The sequence below is a fragment of the Anas platyrhynchos genome, chromosome 4, assembly GCF_047663525.1.
Source record: "Anas platyrhynchos isolate ZD024472 breed Pekin duck chromosome 4, IASCAAS_PekinDuck_T2T, whole genome shotgun sequence".
Classification (NCBI taxonomy): Eukaryota; Metazoa; Chordata; class Aves; order Anseriformes; family Anatidae; genus Anas; species Anas platyrhynchos.
The window spans coordinates 50840081-50865892 of NC_092590.1; the positions used below are offsets into that span (position 1 = coordinate 50840081).

Here is a 25812-nt window from a genome sequence, read left to right on the forward strand (position 1 = left end):
TGTTGATTTTGGGGTTATCATGTCCAGTATAAGCTTCTTGATATGAAGATGGCTTAGGCAAAAATAATTCAAATAGGTTAAACCTATTTCAGTGTTACAAAGATCAGATAAACAGTGCTTGGTGAACTCATTTGAGACAAGCCACTCATTCAGTGCCAAGTATTATTAGAAATTCATTTTCTTAGCTGACACATGGACTTTTCATGCAGAGAGACCACTATGAAAAGCCTTGCTGTTCTGAGAATCTGTACTTTGATTTCTGGCATTATCAGCCAGATCAGAAATAGTAGGTACAAGTGGCCAGAGGATAAAGCATCAGCTTTTCATTCTTGGGAAGCTGCTGTTAATAGAATGAGTATAAGAATTTCAAATGAAGTGTGGTTGAGATCACAAAAATAGTCTGTGAAAGAGCTTGAAAATCCATCATGAAAAAAATAAGATCATGATCCTGCAGCATTTTTATACTCAAATTTCTATATACCCTTCAACTCCAAAAGAGTTGCATACTCAATTTTGTAGGAACAAGGTTTAAATTCCTTTTTATCCTAAAATAAACAAAGCCCTTCTAATCAAGAAAAAAGATCATACAAGATGAGAAATACTATTTCAAGACAAGTAAACCAGCCCATCTTATTTTCTGAGCTTTCCATTATGTTGTGGATTGTGTTATAGAGTAGCTATAAAATGGCAGATAGCTCTCAAATGTCTTAGCATTATGCTCGATGTGCTCTGTCACAATTTCTACTAAAAAAACAATTGCTTTATAGAGTAATTCTAGCAAACATTCAGCAAGATGCTTGGAGACCATTCTCCTTCCTGTTTCTTTTACTACATCTGCTCCTATCAGAAGGTTCCAAGCATTGGCTATCAACTGGCTCCATGGAACAATTAAATTAAATGTTAGATTTGCATTAGCTGTACAATTGCAGACATGTTCACTTAATCTACCAGTGACCTCATGTCTCTCAGCCTTTTCTTACATTTCCATTTTGAGTTCTAGTTTCCCAGTTGTTCCTAGGCATTACCTATATTCTTCTTTTGGCTTGTGTGCCTTTCCCTTTTCCTTCTTCGGGGAACATCTTCAACAGCCCTGGATCTTATGGTTCACCTGCTCTTCTCTTGCTTGGGAAAAGGAAGAGGAGATGAGGAAAAGAACTAAGGAGGGTTCTTCCACCTTCTGTAATTGCTATTGTAGCAGCCAGCTATGAGGAGGGAAAGAAGACAAAGAGAGAAAGAGAAGGAAAATAAATGGAAGACATGAAGAAACTGGGAAAGAAATACCCAGCACAGGTGCTACAGGCATAAAGATGAGAAGCTCTTATTATTTCAGGTGCACAGCTCTTTACATGGCTTAGGGGAAAAATGTATTAGCAGAACAAACAGCTGGAAGCCACGCTGCCCTTTGGAAACAGATTGAGCACCCTAGGATCCTAGGTTAGCTAGAAGCCTGCCCTGGTGGGCAATATCTTGCTACTTCAGAAGTAAAGCTGTAGATGAATTATCCTTGTTCTCATTCTGTACACTAGGCAGGAAGTTTCCCAAATCTCATGACGAAGTCAGTCAACTTCCTGAAAAGCAATAGAAATAGCAATAGCAGATAAGCAACTGAACTCTTCAGATAGCTCTCCAATACAGCGCTGAACAGCAGACTGGAGGTTTGACTCAGTTTTTATATATTGGCAATAATATAAAATTCATGTCTTTCATATAAAAACAGAAAGTTTGAAAAATGTGTGTTTAAAACTTCTTATTTTCAAGGTATAGACTATGATTTGGGATACTTGGCTTCTATTTTTTTTGACACATGGGATTCACAGTATCCAAATGTTACGTGTACCTTAAGCAAAGTGGGTTATGGCTTTTATTTCCAAGCAGTTTCTAAAGAATCCTATTCATCAGCTGAGAAATTCCATATTCTAACCTTCAGTTTTCAGGATGTTTCAGAATGTTTATTGTTATCTTGGGGAGCTTTTTCTTAGTGCTGTCACTGATTTACATTATGGAGCTGAGAGGCAAGCGTGTGGTTTCTTAGAGCTCAGGTAATTAAGTTTGTAAGGTCAATATGACATGCATGACAGATTCTAACGAGCTATGGGTAAATCAGATGGAAAGTTCTGCATATACACCTTTCAAGTCATTGTTTATACTTCCTGACTAAAAATCAGATGCCAGAAGCACTGTTAATCTTGAAGTTTAATAGACCTTCTGTATCTGGAAAAAATAAAGATTCCTCAGCAAAGAAAATAGACACTATTTCTGTACTCTAATGCTGCTCACAAGAAACATAATTCTACTGAGTGATGCAAAGGCTCTTGTTTCAAAGGAGAGAAAGTCCTGGTTTGAGCATGAAAGGTGCAGAATACCCTATCACTGTTAATCACTTGCCCCATTGATCCTAGCACAGGTATGCCCCCAGCTGCCCTGAACTCTCTGAAGCTGTGATCAAACAAAAAGCAGGTTAGCTGAATCAGATGTCTTCCTTTCCTGTGTTACTTTTCTCAGAAGAGATCCTTCTCATTTTAGAAGTACGAGACCAGAAAACAGCCATACTCATGTTGGCACCACATCCTATAAATAATGCTGTTCATACATTTAGCTGGGGCCCATGAAAAAATAATTAGGTTCTATTATCGATTAAATGCTGACCAGAGGGCACCCACTATGTTTCATGCTATGTATCATATATGTTAATAATTCTTCAGTAAAACTGTCAGAAACAAAAGATTCAAAGAATCCAATGGCATAAAAGTTTGAAAAACATCAGGGCTGCGTCTGTTCTCTGTATGCAATTTGTCAGATCCCCACAGACCACATCACATTTGCAAGGCAGCTAGACACTTGGTGGTGGTGGAGGGAGAAGGGGTTCCTTCAGGGTGCCTTTGTAGATATATTAATGGTGTTAGATAAAATTGTGAACAGTTGGCTATAGTATGAGTAAGCCTGTTATCTGTAAGCCAAATCTGCAATATTCTGGAATTAATTTTGTTTTACAGAATTACAAGGTCAGATTCTTGGTTCTTGCAAATAATTGTCCAAATACAGGCTTCTGAAATGTTCATCTACACCACCAGAGAATTTGCTTCATTGCAGTTTGGGTTTAAAATAATAGAAAGTGAGTGAAGGGTTTGTTCTGCTGCTTTAGTGAACCAACTATTGTAACATTTAAAAAAAAACAGGGGAGCTCAATTTGTCAGGTGTACTAGACAAAGAAGAAAAGTATTCTCCAGTCACTACTGCTTGTGTTTACATTTTGAAGTCTGATGAAAAAAGTGGCATTTCAGAATATGAGAGGATGCTCTCAAGATTTTTTTCCCTCCCTAACTCAGACTTTAGATATTTAAAAACTACTCTGGACTAGGGTTAGATAGAACAGATTTGCTCTCTCAGGAGCAAACTCATTTACCATGTCTCTTTGTAAAATGATATCAAGGCAAAACTAAAACCTCAGAAAAAAGCGAGCTAAAAGAGGTAGCTTGTCATGAGGTGACACTGCTGAAATATTAAAGCAAACCAACCGCTTTGCATGTTTCTTTTTCTTGTGGTCATGTAACAGAATATGCATCTTTGTTTTTAAAGCATGCAAGCTCCTATTAACCTGTCAATCACTTCTGTGCATCATATCGTGTTCACAAATGGTACCGTACTCTCACTCTGTAACACACTGGCATAGAAAGAGAAATGTGGCATGGAGAAGGAGGAATAAGCATTTTTTCAGCTGAACTGGCCATCCATTTAGAATTCATAATCTTAAATTCTGGAGTGAAGAATGAACACCCCAACAATTCTGTTACTCCTCCTAATCCCCGCCAGGTCTCCAGTCTGTTGACGAAGGCCAAACAGCCACTTCTTTCTGTCTGACCCTCTCCCCTTGCTATTGCTGGCTCTCATTCAAGTCAGGATCACATTCATCTGGGTAATATACACCTAATAAATCTTGTCCAACTCAGTTTGTTCTTACTGGCAAGACAGCTAGCTTCCCCCTCCACTTCTCTCGTCTTTCCTCAGACATCATTATGGGTGTTGACACTCCAGAGAGTTACTTAAGGTGCCCTTAAGTAACCGTCTGCATGTGTGCATCTACCTCACCTCCCACTACAACGCAAGGTAATTGCTGCTGTAAGCTGTTTTTCAGTTACAATAAGCAAGAACATGGGCACAGACAATGAAAGAAGCAGTCAAACTGGCAATCTGCAAGAGCATTTTTATTAAGCACAGTATCAGCATAATAATCTCAGTACAGCGCTTTCCATTGTACATTTTAAGGACTTTGCAAAAGAAGCACGTATTATGCTTCCAATTTATCTGTGGGAAAAATGAGGTATGAGAAAGGGAACAGGTAGACCAAGGTTGCCTAATAAGTTAAAAGAGACAAGACTGCAGATACTTTGAGTCTCAGTCCAGCGGTCTGTCACAAACAGGGCTGAGAAGGATTACGATCTGTCCTGACTTACACCAGGCCTGACTTTGTTCACCGGGCATCTTAACATGTGTTTTCCCTCTTCCTTTCTCTGTAGCTTCACATTACATTAACAATAGCTACTCTCCAGGCTATAGTATCAAGCCAGTACCTCCCCTGATGAACGCTGAGGTGCAATTAGGCATCACAGTGTATGTGTTCCAGTTGCCATAGTTATCGTGCTTTATTGAGTCATGGGTTTAAAATGATTTCCTGAGTCCTGGAGATTCCCCAAGGCTAAAACAGCAGCAGTCTTTCACATAATGGGTCAACTGGTCCAGGTGGTTGCATGTGCCTATTTCCTCCAGAGGAAATAAGTTTAATGAATATAGAGTTCATTTAACTAAAAAGCCTTGGATCACACAAGATGGAAGATGGAAGTAAGAAAAACATTGTTTCTGAAAGGAATTTTTCAATTGTTTATAATGTTTTTAGATACTATGAACTAAAAGAAAACTTTTTTCTTTTTTTTTTTCTTCCCTTCTGCTCCTTTTAGCCCCAGCAAGGCACTGTGTGGCTGACATGATATGTTCAGGGGACCCTGCTGAAAAGACTAGCATCTCATATGTATTATAACAACACAGCTGCTTCATAGACCATTTTTTAACCACTGTTTTGACATATTTAAGGCAGCAGTCTTTCAGTTTTCACTTGCCTTAGTGGACAATTTGCATCTCACATCTTGTTTTAGTGGAGGGTATTGTTGCCTGTCTGTGAAAGCTGACCTTTTTTCTTCATCAGACTGGATGTCATGCATGAACACAGTGAGGTAGAAAAAAATGCATCTTACCATTGAAGTGCCTTTGACACCAGTGGTTTTAAAGGTGGAAGGTAAAGTCTGTTTACTTAAAAAATGAAGAGGGGAGAGCTGGTTAGTTTATTAATGATATAGCTGCTGTCACAGGAACATGAAGAGTGAAAATAAGAGCCTTGGTCTGAAATAAACATGTCTCAGGCAACACAAGGCTGAGGTATATAACCTGTCTCCATCATCAAACCGTTCATCTTTTGATCATTCTTTAATATTTATGTTGAGTAAAAGTATCCCTTTGCACTGTCTCCCTGTCCCAGCTGACTGCACACGGTGACTTGTATGCACAGAGCAGGAGCAGGCTGGGGACCCAGGCATGGTCTCTGCCATTCGACTGACACACAAAGAGGGAAGGGTCACAGATGACTCCTGGTGTCACAGAGCCACAAGGTCACCAAGGCAGCTCCCACATCATAGGCCTAAGGCTGGTGCCTTGGCAGAGTGAAAAATTTGTTACAGCTTTCTCTAACCAATTGTGTCAGACCTACACACCCATTAGGTCTTGCTGACACAACCATTTCCACCACATAGATGCAGAGGTGGCCTGAAATTGGGATTTCAGCCCTTAGGTTTTAGTCCTGATAACTTCAAGTTCATCAGTGATTGATTATGGATGCTATCTTTATTAGCAAATTAACGGGTTTGTACTTTTAAGCTAATCAATGTATCTTTAACTGAAGGGAAGGCAAACTCGTAAACAGTAGAAAATTCTTCAGCCTTCAAAAAACAAATCATCACCAGTGACAATGTCTTAAAAACAATATAGAAAAGACATCCTAGATCTCTACTCATTTCTGTAAGCCTGCAGTGTTCCATGTACACTAAGGAGCTGACCCTCTTTTTGAAAGGAAGTGAAAGTATTTATTTTCTTTCCTCCTCATTTTTCAGTTTATCTGTATTTATACATTATCAAATTATGTCTCTTTGTCAAACTACGTCATCACTGTAATTTTTATTTCTTATCCTTTTGTGCATCCATATAACAGAGCCTTTCTCAAGTACAGTGTGGACCTGCTGGTTTCATTTGCAGCCTGAACTGTTGAACTCATGGTGTTTGAGGGCATTAAAAGCAGGCAGAAATATGGAGCACAGTGATCCCTCCTTTAAAAATAGTCAGGTACATGCATCAGAAAGATTAAGGCAAGGCTACTTCTTTATTATTATTATTTACTTGTAAAATAAAGGAAAAAAATACCCAAAGTGTTGTGGGTTTTTTTTTGTTTGTTTGTTTGTTTGTTTTTCCTGGGATTGAACATAAGTACCAGCTCCCCATACATGATGAGGTGGGAATATTTCTAAAAGTAGTTATTTCTAGGTGAAGATTTCTAAAACAGAGAGCCTGTCAGCTACAGGCAGCAGAGCAGCACGGATATTTATGCGGTATGCAGTTTGCTGTGTAATTTGTTAAAAAGTGCCATGGAAAGATACTTACTTTTATTTTGTGATTCTCTTGTACGTAAAACAATAGCTGAAAGCCAGGAGCACATAATACTGCTTATCTCTGAGAAGTGATAGTGCAAACACTCTTTGTCAAGAGGCTCGAACAATTACAGACTCCTTTAAATAATTACTTTTCAGTAAAGTCAAGTGCTAGAAAATGCAAACTTAATTATTTCCCTGACAATGGTTGGAACAGGGAGGTCCTTGGGACTGGGGAAATGCTACATACAAAAACCCCAGCCAACAGTGAGTCCAAGCCCAGAGCCAGAGGCCTGGAAACTCAAGCTGAAACGGCCCTATAATCTATCATGCTGCTGCGAAGAGGATATTAATACCAGCGTGCAGAGTGGCCGTCACGGGTCTGACAATCCTGCGTTTGTACGAGCAGGTCAGTTGACTAATTGTGAGCGGGATGTCTCTGTGTACTGCGCTGTTCAGACACAAAAGGATGACAAGGGTACAGTTAACTATTAAGGCATTCGGGCCTTGGAGGGAAAAGAGAGGACAATCAAGCCCTTATTACGAGATGCTGTCCTGCGATTCGCTCTCTTATGCAGTTACAACAGAAGGAGAATTCACCTTTTAAAGTGAATAATTGTGCCTGTCGGGCAAGCCTTTACAATTACTTTACCATCCAGCGAGAGCTCATTGATTGCATTAAGGATAACAGTGCTCCAGAGAAACAATCCTCTTAGGCAGACTGCTTATAAAATCCCATGTCTCTGTCAGGCAGCTGCCTGCTTGTTGAATAGCCAGAGAGTTAAAGAAATAAAAATATTAAAGGCCAAAGCTCTGCTGATTTCACAACACTCTTTAAAGCTGAATGAGTGATTAGGGTGGTTGCTGCCTGCTAAACACCCATGCCTCAGGTGGAATGCTCCTCGGAGCACGTTTTACAGCTAATGCCAGACTGGTGCCTTGCTTTTCAGCTCTGAAAATACGCCTGCTTAAGCAGCCCTATAGAATTCCGAGTTAAAATGCAAGCCAGAGAGACTGCATGTCTTCAAGGGTTGATAACAACCTAGAATCAAAGCCTTTCTCCTTCAGATTACCAGCAAGCATCTAATCCAGGTCAGTGATAATCCTCCAGCATCTATTTAGCGATGATCCCAGCAGACAGACTGCTCCATCAGAGAAGTCACTGGCTCTGACATTGCTGTAAGCATCCACAAAGACCAAATGAGGATGGAGATTCCCCTTTTGCTGTGGGAGCTGATTAGCTTTGCAAGCGGGACAGGAGGGCTGAACCAAAGCACAAAGCATTTTATCATCATTATCATTCATTTGCTATTTTACAAAGCTGTGGAGGTGAGACTGATAACCCTTGGTTGAACTACTGAGAGCTTTCCAACTTCTGTGTCTCTGCCACATCTGCCCTGTCTTCACAATCTCTGCGCTCACCCCATTCAGAATCATCAAACAAAACCTCTCCAGCTTCAAATTCTTGTTTTGCCTCCATCACACAACCCTCTCACTTTGTATTTTCCTTCACTGCCGTGCACATCTCCTCCTCTCATTCCTAGATGTTTTCAGTTTCCAGTTTCCTTTCACACTGCCTAGGCCTCCAGGCCCTTCCCATTTTATGTATATATATATATATATATATATATATATATATATATTATTATTATTATTTTTACAAAGTAAAAGTCCATTCCTTCCTTCTTCAAAAGCTTCCTGCAGGTCCTGAACAAAACCTTCCTATACAGAGAGGCAGGCTTGGTCCAGGAAGCAGTCTAGGCAGTCAGTGTTTACAATAATAAACCCTGCTTTTTACCAAGGGTATTAACTTGACATACTGTGGGCTTCTGGTTCCAGCATTATCACTGCGATGGAAACACCTTAGCACCACCAGCATGCTTTCCCACGTTTTGGACAGTTTGGTTTTGTTCTGTTACTTTTTTTCTTCCTTTTGAGGATGATTATTGGAGTTACAGATTTTTTTTTTATTTTTTTTCTGGAATTCAGACCATGAAAAATCCCACACAATTCGCGACCAGCCTTTTCCATCTCTTGTCATGACTATTCTGTCACTTCCTAGTCTACCAAGTGTCTAAAAGTAGAGACAATGCAGACAGAAAGCCAATTAGGCTGGGATTACCTTGTCTGTTCAACAGCTGGGTCTTAGCGTGTGTCTGCCTTCCTGTGTTAGAGTAAAGAATTCACATTTTATGGGTCTGACCTACCATGTCAACATCTAACCTACTGCCTTACAAGAAGCACTGAAAAGTGCAGGTAAACCTGATGATGCCAAAAAGAGCTGGAGTGAGTCGAGATATGAAGGGGTAATTGATTAAGCGGGTAACGTGTACAGCCAAGCTTGAAGATATAGTACAGCTCCGTCCTCTTCTGGGCTATTAAAGTAAATTAATGACCTGGAGCTGTGTAGGGGTTTCCAGAAACAACACTGTAATAGCCAACTGGCCACAGTTTGCAGCCTATAGAAGGGGAGATGTTTATTCTTCAGCAAATTGCCTGCTCAGGCACCACACTATATATACTCTATATCTGACAGATCATAGTGCAGAAACAACAACCGAAACTTAAAATAACAACAGCGAGTCTAAAATATGAGGCTGTCTTGGAAGAAAACGAACCAATCATAATCTTTGATGGGTCCCAGCTCTTTCCAAAATCTCCCCGTACTCTTTTCCACGCTGATAGTTTGGCGGCTGCTCAAAAGGCGCTGTGCGGACTTGGTGCCGTTTTCAAGCCCTGAGCATCAGTCAAGGAATAAGCGTTTGAATGATCTTCAGGAAACATACAGGGGGGTTAAATATAAACATATAGGGTTTGGGAGTGTGTGCAGGGATATGAAGACAGCCAAGCAGTGCCTATCTGCACGCCATGCCTATGGTCATTCTGCAGTCTATGTAGGGAAAACCCTTGTGGGTTTCCAAAGTGAAGGCTTTGGTCTTTTTCCAAGGTCTTAAGTGAGGTTTTGGTGCTGTGCAGGCATTTTTGGCCACCCCACAAGGCCACCCCGGTGGCTGGCGGCCTCAAAGCGTCCCCAGGTGGGGTTGGCACTCCGGGGCCGGGGCGGGACGGGGGCCTCGGGGCGGGTCCTCCCGGCGGCGGGGGCGGCCGAAGGGGGCCGGCCGGGGGCGGTGGCGCTGCGGTGGTGGCAGTGTGGCTGTGGCAGTGTGGTGGTGGCCGGTGGCAGTGCGGTGGTGGCGGTGGCGGTGCCAGCTGCGAGCCGCCGCCGCGGAGGCAGGCAGCGAGGGAGGCCGGCGCCCCGCGGAGGCTGGGCGGGAGACCATGATCCTCACGCGTAAGCTCCGCCGAGGGGTGGCTTTGGGGAATTTGGGGTCGGGATAGGGGAGGACGGGGAGGCTGCGGGGGTCCCCGATCCTGGCAGCACCGGGGGGAGGCTGGCTGGGCAGCCCCAGGTGGGACGGCGCAGCCCCCGGGGTGCTGAGGAGCCGCGGTGAAGGCAGCCGCTGTCCCCTCCGTGCATCCCCTCGGCCACGCTTCTCCCTCCTCTCTCTTTTTATTTATTTTATTTTTTCTCCTTCCCGGGAGTGGGAGCCGCCGCGTTGGCGGTGAAGCGGGGCTCAAGGAGCCCGACGGTCCCCAAAGCCCCCCGGGCTCCGGCCGGGGTCCCCCCTGCCCAAGTATTGAACTAATTGAACTACACGTGAGCCCTGCGCCGAGCTGGGTCGGAGGGGTTTGCCTGGTGTGTCACAGTGCTTAAAACGTGTGGATTAAAAGTCTGAAGGGTGTAGTAGTAATCCTAGCCCTCAGTTGTAGATGCTTTTATTTCTTAGAGGAGCGCGATCGGTTTGGAATTACCCTGACGAGACATTCCCAGAACTAAGTCAGAGGCGCAGCTCTTTGCTGGGTTGTGTTTTAATGCTGTTTGTAGGGAACTAAAGGGACAGGCAGGCAGATTTCATCCTCCGAGCACGAATCCATCAGCGGTTCAGTGCCCAGCTGGCAGCCAGGCCCATGCTGGCCGATGGCACGCAGGGTTTGGTGCCGGGTGCCAGCAGCCTCCTGTCTCGGCTTCCAGGTGCCCCAGCTGCTCCCCAGCACAAGCAGCACAAAAACAGGGAGGCTGAGGTGGCCGGGAAGCGGGGCTGCTGTCTCTCTGACAAACGGGTTCAGGTTTCTGCTCCGCTTTGCCTCTGAGGTCGTGATTAGGGCTGAGGTTCTTTGATTGTGGAGCACGGCATAGCCCAAAGAAAATGTTTGGGGAAAACTCCTTTCATCTACAAGGTCACGGGAATCAAAGCGTTTGGTGCTACCTTTGTAACCTCCAGGACTTCTGATCTCTTTATCTTCTCTTAAAACAACTTGGTTAATTGAGTTTTTAGGAAGCGGAAGCACAGATACATTGTTTTAGACTACATGGAGCTGATGTTAACTATTACTGAGAAATGGAATTTAAAAGCAAGAATGTATCCTACCATGTTAGTATTTGTTACATTTTTTTTTTTTTAATCTCGGTTGCATAGGTTCAGTCTAGGAAATTTTAATTCTTGAGTCAGGGTCTTCCCAGCCTGCTGCTGCTGGTCACAGAGACCCCCAAGGACCCTGTGTACTTTGCCTCTGGTGGGGGGAGGAAAAAGGTACCCCAGTTGTCCTTATGGACTAATCTCAACTGTTTATATTAGGATTCCTAGAAGAAGGAGATGAGAGGTGATTTGGTTTTACTTTTCGGGTTCTTCTTATCCACTACATCCTAGGCAATGGTTTGTTTGAGGCATGAGAATTTATGAGTTCTGCAAATATTTAGAGATGCAGTTTGCATGATAAAGTGCTATTTTTTTTTTTTTTTCCTACCACAGTATGCTATGTTTGGGTTTCTCCAGAGATACAGATTACTCTCATAATTCTCCTTTGATTGGAGTTTTTCTGTTGGTTTCAGTATAAACACAACTGCACCTTTGGCTGGTTAAAAGGACACAGAGGAAGAGAACTCATGTGCTTAACAGGATGGTCCTGTACTGTAAACAAGCGCTTTTCATGCTTAACTATCCTTCCTAGCAACAGGAAGAAGGAAATGAGGCTATGCAAAAGGACCCTGACACATTTCAGACAATGCCAGACCCACCCTAGCATTCATACAGTTTAGCCAGAAGACTTGGAGAAATAAAAATAACTTCAGATGTTTCCCCTTCCTTCCTGTGCATATTATAGAAATACTGTAATCGAATGATCTGCAGTTCACAGAAAACTTGATGGTTTGATCTCCACAAAGAGATGATGCCCCCATATAATTTTATGTCTTCATTGGTTATCATATTGTTTGGCATACAGCATGATCCTTGGTGTCTCATGAAGTACAGATTGCTGTATCCTCTCTAGCTCTGTAGTGAGCGCAGAAGTCCAGTAATTCTGGTAATTTCAGCAGTTGCAGGGGCATATATCTTGCTTGCTCCTGTGCCATAGGTAATTCTGACTGGTGCAAGATATCAGGATTGTCTTGCTTTGTGCCTTGAATTCTGAACTGAAGAATGGAGATAAATGTGAATGTGTTGCATTTGCAGTGTACACTAACTGAATTCGTGGAGTGTATAATATGGAGGACAGGGGTACTGATACAACGTGTAGCTTGTTCTTGTTTACTGCTATTAATACCTTTTTCTCTGGTTTAGGAAAAAAAAAAAAAAAGAGCCTGTGTGTCTGAAATTATACATTTTTTTCTTTTTTATTTTATTTTCTATTGCCTCCCCTTCTCCTGTTTTAAGGAAAAATACCCAGTCTGTGTTATACCAGTGGTGAGCAAGTCCATGAAAGGGGCACAGGGCTGGAACTGTGACTGGAGCTTTCTGGTTCTTTTTGCTGGACACTTATTCTACTTGCTTGCTGATACTGAGCAATACCTTATCCTACACAGCACACCTTTGAAATCAGTAGGTTTGTTATCACAGTATGCCATTTGACATAACTGGTACCATTAAAGTCATTCGCAACTTATCTAGTTGGCTGCAATTCTCTGAGGTCAGTTATCTGACAGGTACTGGTAATACTACACACCTTTCTGAAGCACGTCAGTGTCTACAAGAGCGTGCTGAGAGCTGTTGGTTTTGAGGAAGAATATTCTTTCAAATATTGTCAAGTATTCGTTTCCCTTGGGAAGCACTGTGCTAAAGACAGGATCAGGAAAAGCATTATCCAGTCCCTCTTCTAAAGAAGACACAATATGATGGCCTTCTTATTGCTGGTGGGGAATTTCTTATTTGTTTTTAAGTCCAAAATGGTGCAGAATTCCTTAGACTTGGTTTTAAATGTATTTATTATATATATATATCTATAAACTCTCCGTTCACATGCTTTTCTCAATTCGTGCAAAGAATGCTTCCTGAGGAGATGCATAAAAGACATTTGCCAAAGCCAGCAGTGGACACTTTGACCTTCCCAAACCTATTCTTGTTCTCTACTGAAGACTTGGAATTCAGAAAAACATATTCCTCATATCCTTGCATTTTGGGGAAGTTCATTCTGTGACCCTGATGGCTCTGGATGCCCTCGTGGCCAGCCTTCCCTCTGCTCTCCACATGCGTTTCTCATTAACAAATTTCCTGTGCATCTTAAGATGCAAGAAACTTTCCAGCATAAAGCTTCATGGTGTGTGTTAAGGTCTCTTTTTCTGCCTTTTCATACTCTCTGCTTTCTTCTGCAGTGCTGCAATGGCTCTGCTGTATCTAGACCATTCTCTTATGCCTGAGGTTCAAGGTGCAAGGGGTGACCAGGTACTGAGAAGAGCATTTTCAAGTATGCTGCATCACCAACAGAATGCTATAACTCTCTGTAATACCTGGAAGTGGAAAGTACATAGTAATAATTGTTTTGGGAAAATCCAGGTTTGCTCCTTTTATTCTTATTTGGGGAAATAAGCAGTCAGCTGGGACTCTTGGAGCTTTGAGCTGATCTGTTTTGCTGTCACTGGAGTTTCTGACCTGGTGTATCTGGTGTTGTATCACCCCCACAGGGTGCAGGATGGGGGCTGGTCATCAGTGAGGTAAGCACCAAGGGCTTATGATGGTAGTCCTTCTCCCATACGGTTCTTCTTGTGTGTGCTGATGGTTGTGAGGTTGAATCTTAACAAGTTAGAAGTAACTGTATAAATCCCATTTTCTTGCCTGAGCCATTGGGACAGCTCGGATCATCCCTTATACCATTATGATATCCTAAATCATGTCTGTCATGCTGAACCTACTCACTTTTGCCTCCCACCAGAGCTCAACAAGCCCATGATTTGGGCTTTGCATACAGTACACAAGCTTACTGGCTTGCAGGCAGGGTGCCGTGAGAGAGTGCTAATGCTGGCTTTGGGAGTCACAGTGGTTAATGTCTGCCCGTCAGTGCCTGTTCAAAGGTCACTCTAACCAAGTCATCTTTGAGAGAAGAGGTGGTTAAAGTCATCTTCTGTTTCCCAATCTTTGGAGGAGGATTCGTTTCTCACTCTGGAATCTGTCAACATGACCTCCTTCAGAGGATTCGACTAAATGCTTTCTCTGCCCCAAATAATCCTCCTCCAAGACCACCCTGTGTTAATCAGGCCAGACAAATAACCCACGTGCCCAATTATTTCTCAAGTTTTTTTTTGTGTGTGTGTGTTTTTTAAAGTCACTTGACATCTTGTTCCTCTTCATCTCTTCATCTTCTTGAAAGTGAATGGGAGAAGACCATCCTTAACCTATAAAAAGAGTTGTTCTATGGCAGGAAAACTGCCATGTGAAGCTTTAGTTTTGTTTAAACAGCGTTTTTAATTTTAGACTACTTTTTAAAATTATTTTCTTGATCTTCCTCTATGTACTAAAAATGCAAAAATAATTTAGAAATAAATTACAAACCTGTTTTAATTTACAGTCCTGGTTTAGAGTGTACTTGATAGTGGGCTATGTGTAGCAGTTGTGTCCTCTCTGCTCTCCTGCCATGAGGTACTGCCATTCCTCTTGCTCTGATGAAAACCTGGGCTGCTCCCTGCGCTGGGGATGTGGCTGACAGCAGAGCTGGACTTGGAGAAAGCAGAAGTCTAAATTTAAATATTTTTGTTACTGTTAAAAATAGTGAGGAGGACTGTAAGCCTGATTTCAATATGCTGAAGACTATGAAAAGGAGATTCAAGTTAATTAGGTCTGATTCACAAAAGAGTCCTTGTGTTTCCTGTGCTGGCCAAGAGGATTGATGTGCAGTAAGAGCTACTGCATTATGTAACCTGGTGTACTTGGTAGGGGGGAGAATTAAATAAGCCAACATACACCTATGCAGATATTTTGGAAACCAGTCATAAATGTATATATAAAATATATCTATTTTAAGTTAGCTTTCGTTATTAAGGGAATAAACAAATTTAAAACCTCGTCGGTGGAGTTAAGCAATTTTTTTCTTTCTAAAAGTTCAGCTGAAAAAATGGTGTTCAAGCTTTCTGATTTATTTTTTTTCAAAGAAGGTATCAATATGTGATCTTAAACATCTGTTTCCTTGCTCCTTCTTCATCTGTTCCCACACAAATTCCAAACATATTCTGTTTCTTCTCCCAGTGTCCTGTGGTTTATACATAACATCAGCAGCATAGTTACTGTTTTGCTGCAAGGCTCCATAACTTGAAAAAGCCATTCCCATGTTTAACCCAAAGCCAGCCGTAACACAAAGAGAGTGTTTCTTCGGTCATCATCACATAGTTGAGAGATATTTGAGTAACATTCACCACCACCACCTCTTTCAAGGGTTTCTGTGACTAGAAAGCAGCATATATATTTGGTGCCATATAAGGTTTCTTTCAAGAGCTTGCTTTTTTCCTCCCATAAACTTTTTGGTAAGAAATATTTTCTTTATATTTTGTGTTCAGTCATATTTGCTTGAATTGAGCATTGAGGTTAAGTGGAGATTACAGCATGTGTCATTTGACTGTAGAAGGTAAATAGAAGCACAGAGAGGTAGAGGAGGATACAGAAATAGGTGGCCACTCTTGCAAAGTGCAAGTTGAACTTTAAAGGCAAAAAGGAAAAAGGGACCCTCTTGGGAAGGTGGTTAGCTTACACTTCAAAACCTGCGAGCTTGTCATCAGTTCAAAAGCCATGCCTATTATGTATTTTCCGTGACTCGCCGGTTCTTCAAGAAATGAAACCTTCATGGATTGAATGTGTCTAACTAATATTTTAGAGTAGTGGTGTAATTATATAGAACAAGAAGAAATTCCAAATGTGTTAGAAATTGGCAAGGAACCTTCAATAGGATTTTCAGAATTCTGTGGCTTTCAGTGGTTGAGTATTTACTGACAAATTTACCAAGCTACAGTATTTGTTTTAAGGTTATTATCCTGGTAGAATGCTGTTTTTCATTAATTACTTTCTTTAGGACCTGTTAAGTGCTAGTTGCCTGAAAGGTGTGGAGCAATAAGGAATAATACTGCCTAAGGAATATATAACTATATTGATTTGAGTAAAAACAGACTTACGAAAAGGTACTGAATTATATTCAAAGCTACAGTTGCACATCTTCAAACTGAAAACCATCTGAGGCCATGGACACATAACAGGCTAAGTTGTAGGAAACCATACTGTCCCAATTTTAAAGGGCTACAGGCATATGACAAATTACACAGAGCTGATTTACCATGTTCATTTTTTTAGACAGCTGCCATAGTGCCGTTTGTTCTGTGTTTATCTCAGATTTCACATCCACGTTCACGTAGCTATGGTCAGAGTGATTGGAATAGTTTGATCAAGTCTTGTGTTGGGACCACAATTCACATGTCAGGGATGTAATTTAAGCACTTGGAAAAATGATTGCTTGTGCTTCAGCAGTGGAATTCTACCCAGGGAAGAACATTTCTCATATCTGAGCCACAGCTGGCCTTAAAAAATATGATCCTGAATGGTCTCAGGCTTCTTAATGGCTTCAGACCATGTTTCAGAATTGAACATAGATTTTGTGAAGCACCTGAAATTTCAGAGGGCTTTATATATAGGGATATATATATTTCAGATATATAAGATATATATATTCAGATATATATTTCAGATATATAAGAACATGTAATTTCTGATACAGACAGAAAAAGAGGACAAGCTTCTAAGGATAAAAGCCCTTTTGCAACCATTAAATGGGAACATTAGTCCCAGATGAGCAAACTCCTCTGTGTTCCATTTGTGCCTTAGAAAACAAGCAAGCAGTTGATGGAGTTTAATGCGTTGCAGCAAGGAGCATGTGGTTTCATCTCTAGCATTAATTCATGGTGAAAAATCAGATTCTCTGTATTGCGTAGGAGAGTGTCTCCTGCAAGCTAAAGCAGGAAGATGATTTTGTATTCAACTTTTACCAAATATATATATATATTTCTTTTCTGGAAAAAGAAAATTGTTAATTTCAACTATAATAACCTGGTCAAAAATTAAGACCTAGAAGAACCCCGAACAAACTGGTTGTTAGGTATGGCATCGGAGTGGGACCTTCAGCAATGGAAGTCCATTTTGGCTGAGATTAAATTTTAACAGCATTGATTTGACTGGTCCCACTGCAGAATTTTACAATCCACTCTCTTCAGAGAGCCAAAAGGTGAGATGAGTAGAACTGGTGTGTGGAGGTGTTAATACGATCATAAAGGTGTCTGAGTTGAGGCAAGAGGAAACCATCTGCTTGGAAGAACTGTTCATACGATGTTTAGCACTTAGGTGAAAATGGAGCCAGTGTGTGACTGTACAAAGATACATCTGGTTTGCACCTTCCTGAAGACACTGAAAGAGCTGTTGCTTAAGTTGTGTGTTGTTCTGCCTTGCTTTTTGCTTCCATTAAATGAGGGGTGGAAAAATCTAACTTTTGAGTAGATCTTACTCATAGCTAGACTGATATGATTTTTTTTTTTATGAAAGGACATTATTGTATTGTTCTTTATTTTCTATGGGAAGGAAGGTATCCAACAAAAGATGATACGCATCCTACAGTTTTCCCTTCTACAGTTGCAGTATCAAACAAGACGTGAATTATTTTTGCTATGAAGCTTCAAATCTGCAAATCCGAAGTGTCGGGAACTGAGATTAACCAAAGTTAAACAAAAAGGAAGTTAGAAGTTCCCATTTTCACTCATTAGTTTGAGGAAGAATTGGGTCATCCTAACCCCCCAGGAAGTGGGTAAATAAGGACTAATGATTCCCAACCATACACAAAAGGAACTCCTACCCTTGGTTTGAAGATGGAGGCCAGCTTTGTGAAGCGGACTAACAAATAAAGCTGTTTCCAATAAAAATTTCCTGTTTCCTCTTTAACACGTTTGCCTGCTGTTTGCTTACACGACACCAAGAATAAAGACTTCATTGTACTCCTTTTTTTGTTTTGTTTTATTTTACTTTCTAAGAGAATTTCTTGTGTATCAGGACATTTAGAAATAATAGCGCAATTTCTTTCTTGCCGGCAGTTCTTTGTACCAGAACCTCCTGCTGTTGGAGGAGGGAGGCAGCAGAGGACATACGTCTGAAAAGCAGTGCATACGTTGTGGGGCATGTATACCGATTTGTAGTTCATTGTAAAGGTTTAAATGACGTGGGTGTTTGATTCAGTTGTTGTGGCCAGCATTAGAAAGGAAGCGGCCCCACAGGGGTGGAGCAGTGAGGAGGGAGTGAGACCAGTCCCTTGCCCATAGCAAGTTGTATCAGTTTGTATGAAGCTTCGGATGAAGACTGACAGGTCTTCATCTAAAATACGCCCATGGTGGGAAATTGCTTTGTACATCACGGCTGATTATTTAGAGCCAAAGTGGGGTTTCCTAGGATGGGTTGGAAAGCTGTGTATGGTTCCTGTGCAGGTTGCCTGTCCTCCTGGTGGCTCTCAGCTGGCCCTGGCCAAGAACACGCTGTGCTGGGCGATGAGTTTGTACCTCAGGTAATGATCTGTCATGAATACTTCTAGGTGTCCTGTCACTTCTGAAACTTTGCCAGGGCAGAAGCTGAGGAAAAATCTAGCTTCAGAAGCTTAGTTCATCCCTCTTGTCCCTCATTGACTCGGTCACTGTTGATCTGGAGGACAAGAACTTTCACATACTGCTCATGTCCACCTGGGTGTGAAACTAAGACAGCTGGCTGACCAAGACTCAGAGAGCTGATGCTACCAAGCTGAAAAAAAGCCAATATCTGGAAAGTGTGTTTGGCCAACTGGCATTGGACTAGAGGGGCTGCTTTTTAGGTCTGGCCTCGTCTCCCTCTGCTACGGTGCTCTGCAGTCACCCACATCCCTCTCCGGCCTGTGCTTTGTGGGGTGGGGACAGAGGTGACATGGAGGAAGCCTTGGCCATGGGGGATGCCCTGGCCTCTTCTTCTAGACAGCTTTTGAAACCCCTTATGCTTCTGAGGACTTGCAGCAGGGGCTAGAGCTTTGCCTTTCCCAAAATGAGCTCAAAAGGAGGCAAATGAATTCTGCTTTTCCACCTAGGGTGCTGTCCTGTGCCAAACCCTAGGCACTTACCTAGCCTAGCTGATGGACAGGTGCACTGGCGTTTTATTACTCTGCAATTCTTGTGGCCAGCCAGGAGGAACTCAGGTATTTCATTGCCTACATGGACTTCTCGGGGGATTCTCAAAGGCATTTTGAAAGCAAATATGTTCTGAAACATCCCCAAGGCAACTGACACCAGGGTGCCCATAAAATATGACTTCCATGTAACTTGCAGATATATTTGGAGAAAAGATACACAAAGCTGCTACAGAGAACCATAAAAAAAAAAAAAAAAGTCTTATAAATACATATTCATAATTTTCTAGCTTTAGAAATACTCTGCAGGTCATACACCTGGGGTGCTCAGTAAAGGACCTATGAACAAATATTTGAACACATTAAAGAGCCCCTGTAGGAGTAAGGAATCTGACGCTTTTTTCAGTCGCACTACAAGCATATACCTGCATTTGTAGGCAAATACCAATTATCAGGAATCACTTATTCAGGTTTTTAGTCAAGTTAAATTCTCTTTCAATCCAGCTGCTTCTGCTTGATGTGACCTGTACAATTTTGCATTTTATTTTAACCACTCTTAAAAATTACTTGAAGATTTTTAATATTTTTATTGCATCCGATATATATGAATAATATGTATTCTGCTGTCTGTTCTTGCTATTAGCAGTAGAAGTTTTAAAGACATTTTAGTTTTCCCCCTTTTCCTTTTAAACCTTTATTACCTTTCCCAGCTACTTCCTGGGGATGGCAAAATTAAAATAAAACTTTAAGCAAAACTTTAGAATTCTTTGCAACTGGACTTGAAGAATGTAAAGAGTAACTAAGTCAATCTGTCTGTACGTGCTTGTTCTCATGTGGTCCCATAACCCAAAGGTGAAGCAAACACAAGTTACACAAATGCCTGCTTGTGCTGACTTCAGTGAGAGTGGATTTTTAGCTGTTTATTTATCTGGAATGTTGTGCTTTGGCTCACCTTAACCCCTTGATTTGGATGTGTGTCCTAGCAAAGCAGCCTGGCAAAGCACAAATATTTTAACCCTGTTATAGCTGTTTGGAAAATCAAGGGGGACTGCAGGCATTTTGGAGACCCTAAAAGGTGTCTGCTCTTTCATCTGATTTTGTGTACCTATGTCTCCCAGGGACTATTTCGTAACATGCCAAAATCTTGAGATATTTTGCTTATGTTATGTTTGGCTCTTCACCTATGTGCAGTAACTTGTTTTCTGAGCGATTGTATTGAACTCTTTGTGGATGGTTTCTGCAGCAGGTAGCAATAGTATCCTCTCTAAGTAGGTGGCAAAATTGTCTACTCAGTTGGACATAATGAAGCTTTTCTTTTCTGGTCCATCAAGAAGAGTGAATATAATCAAAGCCAGATGAACATAAAGAGTTTCTGATTGTTCGCTGTCTGTTTGATCAGTTCTAAGCAGGGAGCTAAATTCCCAGTAGCACTTTTTTGAATTTTTAGAACAGAATTAACCCAGTCTGATTCCTGAACACTTGGCGAGTATCCTAAATAACCTCAACATTTCCTGATTTGTGAGCTAATGAGACATTTTCTTTATTTCTGTATCTATTTGGTAACAAATGAATTCATGTACAATTTATTCACAGACTAATATAGCCCATGTTCAGAATGTTTCCTTTCTTTCACTGTTATATATATATGGATGTGAATAATCTCATTTTGCGGCATGCTGGTTTGGGCAGTGAGGGGGAAAGTTAGCTGAATTTCCTGTAATATACCAAGGAACTCATAAATGCCTTGACGACCTCCAGAAACCAAGTTCTTGTTGGGTAGTAAATACCTGCTTGAGTGAGCTGCAATACAGTGTGTCAGTTGTTCCTGGTCTTGGGTCTGTCAGTACTATCTACAAGATGTTAAAGCACAGTATTATTAGCTCTGCTGGGAATTTCTGTCAAGACAGAATTATTGTGCCACAAGGATCGTAAGATTTCTTGAACAAAACCTCATGTTGATTGCAGAGCTGGTTTCTCTAGTGTTAAGAAAACCTGTGCAAAGTATTTTGTAAATCCTACAGCTTCCATCTGTGTCTGACGAGGTCTTGATAAATCACAGGTGAATGCTACGATACATTTGACAATAAGACAAGAAGTAAACAGTTTCAGTTCAAAGCATCTGAATGCATCTTTACTTTGTAACAGGAATAACAGAAGAGCTGTTAGAAAGGAGGGAGCTTTTGCTTTGCAAGTCACTAATCAGATGGTGCTTTGTTTCTGTCCTCTTCCAGAAATCGAGGCCAAGGAAGCTTGTGACTGGCTACGGGCTGCTGGCTTCCCGCAGTATGCGCAGCTCTATGAAGGTAGGCACCGGGGCTGTTCCCATCAGCACCACAGCTTGCAAAGTGATCATTCAAGGCATCAATATGAAACAAACATGCAGCTTCATTTTTGGACAGTAAGATATAATATTCACCATTAAAGGAGGTTTGGGGGCACACATGAATGGTGGCACATAAGATAAATTTTAGAGACTGGGTTGCTTTCTGCTACCCTCCACGCACATAGACATTACCAAAACCAGAGATTCTGAAACACTCTTTTTTAATTTAAAAAAAAAAGTTTTAAATTTGCTCCAGGTTTCTGCTTTAGTTTGAGTAATCCTTTTATTTATGTATTTATTTATTTATTTATTTATTTATTTTACAAAGGTATTCCTCAAGGAAAAGGAAACTTTTCTCCTGTCTTCCTCTCTGACCTGCTAGGAACTTGCAGTTTTGGCAGACTACCCTTAAGCTCTGATGCAGAATGACACACTTAAGTTTGTTTTAAAGAATGACATCTTCGAGATCCTTTTTAATTCACGTTACTTTCAGAGGGTTTTTTCCTCATACATGAAATTATTTGTGCCGTGGTGAAACTATTCTGTGCTTTCTTATCTGGCTTTCTTTTTTATAAAGCAAACTCCAGCTGCTGCTTGTAAGAACGAGCATAGAAAGTCCATTATTTACAGTGAATAACCATTGGAAATTACAGCAAATGCTGAGCTGACCTTCTTGAAAAATGATCTAGTTGAGCTTTGATTTGCAGCTGCATTGGCAATATGAGATGATAATAGCACTTTCAAAAGCAGCACTTGGCAAAAATGTCCTTTGCCGTTTCTTTTTTTTTTTTCCATTTTTTTGGGGGGGTGGGAGTGATGCCAATGGAAATGCCAAGATTTTCTTAGGATGCAGATCTGGGACTGTGGTTCTAGTCTTTGTTAAAACCAGGGACAACACTGCCAGCTGAATATGTGGGCTTGTGGGCTTCATGCTATGCTGAGCTGTAAATCTCCTAAGAAATTGCTTGCATTCAAAAAACATGCCCTACCTATGGTTGCAATTGTCCTATCTAGAAACTCTAAACTCTTATTAAGTTTCTAATTTAGGACCATGCTCTTGCCTAACATCAAAAGAACCGCAGAGGTGAGAGCAAGATGTGAGAGCAAGGCCAGCCATTCCCATTGAAAAGCCAGCTGTCCTTATATGAAAACAATATGCCATTGTCCTTTTCAGGCCCTTTTGGCAGCAGCAACATCAACAAAAACAGCAGCAGCATAAATTAAGCATAACAAAAAATGGATTTGTGCAGACCATCGACATCTTGTCACCCATCTCATTTAGTGTGCCCACAAGAAAACATCTGGGAGAACATAAGATGCAAGCCCTCTCAAAGGAAAAACTTAGATCAGCACTGTTGAAAAGTACCAATTGAATGTGCTCACTTCCTTTGCTTGCATTTTGGACTTAAAATAGTGAAGGGGAAAACTATGGATCTGTTTGGTATAATACGAGAAGTCACGTTTAGGCAGTACACATTTAAAATGGAGATTAATCTGTGAAACTTCATGGTTGCTCTGCCTTCTAAAACTGCAATTTTCTATTGAAAAGCCAGAAATTCTTGTATTTCACAGAATATGTCAGCATAAGAATATTATATATCTTCCAGTAAATTAACACCAGACCTATTCTTTTCTTCATTTCAACTCACTCTTCCCTTGTCTGTGGAGATTAAAACATTTTATAGACAATCACTTGGACCAGGAAAGTTGTATGAAACTGCAGCAGTACTTTGGGAGTTTGTCCTTGTATTGCTGCATGCCATGAACACCCAGGGGCTTTGGTGGGAGTTTTGGTTTTGCAAGGAATGCTAGATCAGGACCTATATGACAGTCAGGAATCCGTGGAGGACAGTAAATAATATATATGTAGTCACTGCTTCAGAGCTGAAGTAAATTTTCAGCTCTCTGCCAACATTGTTTCCTCCCCCTCACTCTCCCAGTTGTTTATCTAAATAATCTTTTAAGGAAAAGAGGCAGTATGGGTTCCATGCAGCTTGGCGCTCTTTCATTTCAGCCCATATCTCATCAATGTAACAGAGTCAAGCATTTAAATTGCTTGATTAACAGCCAAGGAGATTCTGTTTTTCATTCCAGAGATTTGGGTTTTACTGACCTTTTCTCTTTAATGTTAGATACTGGTACTTTGATGGAGATTGTATATTTATTTTAAATAAAGCTAGCCTGAATTAGTTTCAGCTTCTGATGTTGGATAGGAAGTTCACATTTGCCTTGTTTCCTCTCCTGTTGTTTCATCTATGCTTTGCTCATTTTTTCCCTATTATGCATATCAGCTTTCAGTTATCAAAGTTGCACGTCAAAAGCTTATAGACAGACAGCAAGCATCTCTGGCATCTGAGCTGGTGAGATGCGTGTTTATCTGAGAAATGCCAATCACTTGCATCTTGGTTAGCTCATCTGGAGGCAGCTGGTGGTTCTGAAACAACTCACTGCTGGGAATAACTGTTCTTTTGATTCCTCATCTGCCTCTGTTCCTACAGATCTCCTCTTTCCAATTGACATCGCTCTAGTCAAGCGAGAGCATGACTTCCTGGACAGAGATGCTATTGAGGCCCTATGCAGGTAGGTGGGAAAAAATCACACTGCATTTTGTAACAAAACTCTTCCTGTGTAATGGGAAATGTAACCTGGGAAAAGCATAACCACAACTGAATTATGTACTATAGGCTTAATCATTGCTTTGAAGCATTTTGGTTATCCATTATTGGCATGCATTTTTAATCAAAACAGTATATTGGGCTAAGTAATGTTTGGGGATCTTATTTAAATCAAAGCTGGGAGGAAAATGGCAGTAGTCTTTGTAACAAGAGCCTTTGGTACCTATTTCATAGCTGTATCTTTTATTATTCATTCTTTACTTGCTTTTATTATTGATTCCCAAATTAGCAAGCCATGTGAAAGCAGAACTGTGTAGGTGACAGCAGTCTGTACATACAACTATAGCATCAGTTCCCATGCAGGAATTATTTTTTTGGGAGCAGTATTCACAAAGCCATGCTGCTGCATTCCCTTACCCTCTGACCTCAGGGCAGGGCACCACCCTATGTACACCGTGATCACTGAAGTGAACTCAGTGAACATGGATGGCTGTAAAGGATAATGGGAGTGAATCTAAAGGCTTCACCGCCACCTCCAAGGCTGGCCTGCCCTCAGCCACATGCTCCCATAGCTTATCTTAATTGTTTATGGGCTCCTACAACGAACCAATTCAACTTGCTTACCCAGCTAAAAAAAGCCTCAGTAGTCCTTGCTGGGTTAGGAAATTGGATCAGCACATGAAAAGGAGTAAGGGACTCTGGAGTGAGTGCAGAGGATGACCACAGAGCCAACTGCAAAGGCAGGACACAAGGGGTGGGCAGAAAAAGAGAGAGCAAGACTTGGCTGTGTGGGGCAGCTTGTTTTTACAGAACTACAGCCCCAGTATTACCAATTTTATCATATAAGCAATTACTTTGGCCCCATTTTACACTTACCCATCCATCGATTACCTCCTCTAGCGCGAGTTTATAATCTTAAATTGCAAAAAATGCAATAATTTTTCATATCTTCTATCACCTAGAAATAAGTGCAGTTTTCTCCCTTTGTCCTTCATTATGGCAGCTTTCCAAATGGTCTTCTGAATGAACGCTTTGGATACTACATGCCTGATGGCCTCAACTCTAAATGTCAATAATTCTAATGAATTACAAAACCCTTTTAAGAAGGGCTTTAAGTTTATAGTGTTCTCTTGCCATCATGCTTGGAAGGAAAAGACAGAAAATGGAATTTAAAGTTCCTCAGAAATATTTACAGGATTTTCAGACTAAGGAAACAGATTTGTTGTTCAGTTGTTGAGAGAGGAAAAATTTTATTCACGGTAAATTCACAATCAAGATGCAGTGTAAAGCGCCTACTCCGTCAGCATTAAAATGTGATACATTGGTCTGCTTATTTGTGTGCTCTGGAGCTTGTGAAGTCATTGAACAGAAAGTACAGCGATGTGAATAAATGCTGGTTCCCAGAAGCATGGTATTCCCTTGCCAGGAAAACAGAATACAGTCAAGCCAGCATATTTTGGATCTAGTGCTCTCCTGCAAGAATACTTTTTAACCTGGGCTTATTTAGATGGGGAAAAAAGACAACAGCCCGTTTCTTACTGGTAAAATTAAGAATATGTCCTCCATATCTCTTGGAGACTTGCTGCTAATAAAAGTAGTTACCACTTCTATTGAACTTAGAGGACAGCAAAAAGATCTGTCCTAAGAATGGAATCTTGGTTTTTTAAGCCTTCTAATAAAGTTAAGCAAGCCAAAATGATGTGGTTATCTACAAATTTTGTGAAACTAGGAAGTCTTTCACAAATCTCCTAAT

The 25812-nt window shown here is 41.1% G+C and overlaps 1 protein-coding gene across 7 annotated transcripts in view; it reads left to right on the forward strand.

The window, feature by feature from the left end:
- Positions 1-25812, forward strand: part of DLC1 (DLC1 Rho GTPase activating protein) — a 256883-nt gene that overhangs the window by 209477 nt on the left and 21594 nt on the right. For 6 of the 7 annotated variants that reach the window (XM_072037586.1, XM_072037585.1, XM_072037584.1 and 3 more), the window contains 2 exons: positions 21353-21424; positions 23943-24024. In XM_072037586.1, coding sequence (XP_071893687.1) covers positions 21353-21424; positions 23943-24024 — 154 coding nt within the window. Of the gene's footprint in view, positions 1-9801; positions 9979-21352; positions 21425-23942; positions 24025-25812 lie in introns of those variants that run through there. The other variant, XM_072037588.1, reaches the window with a different exon arrangement.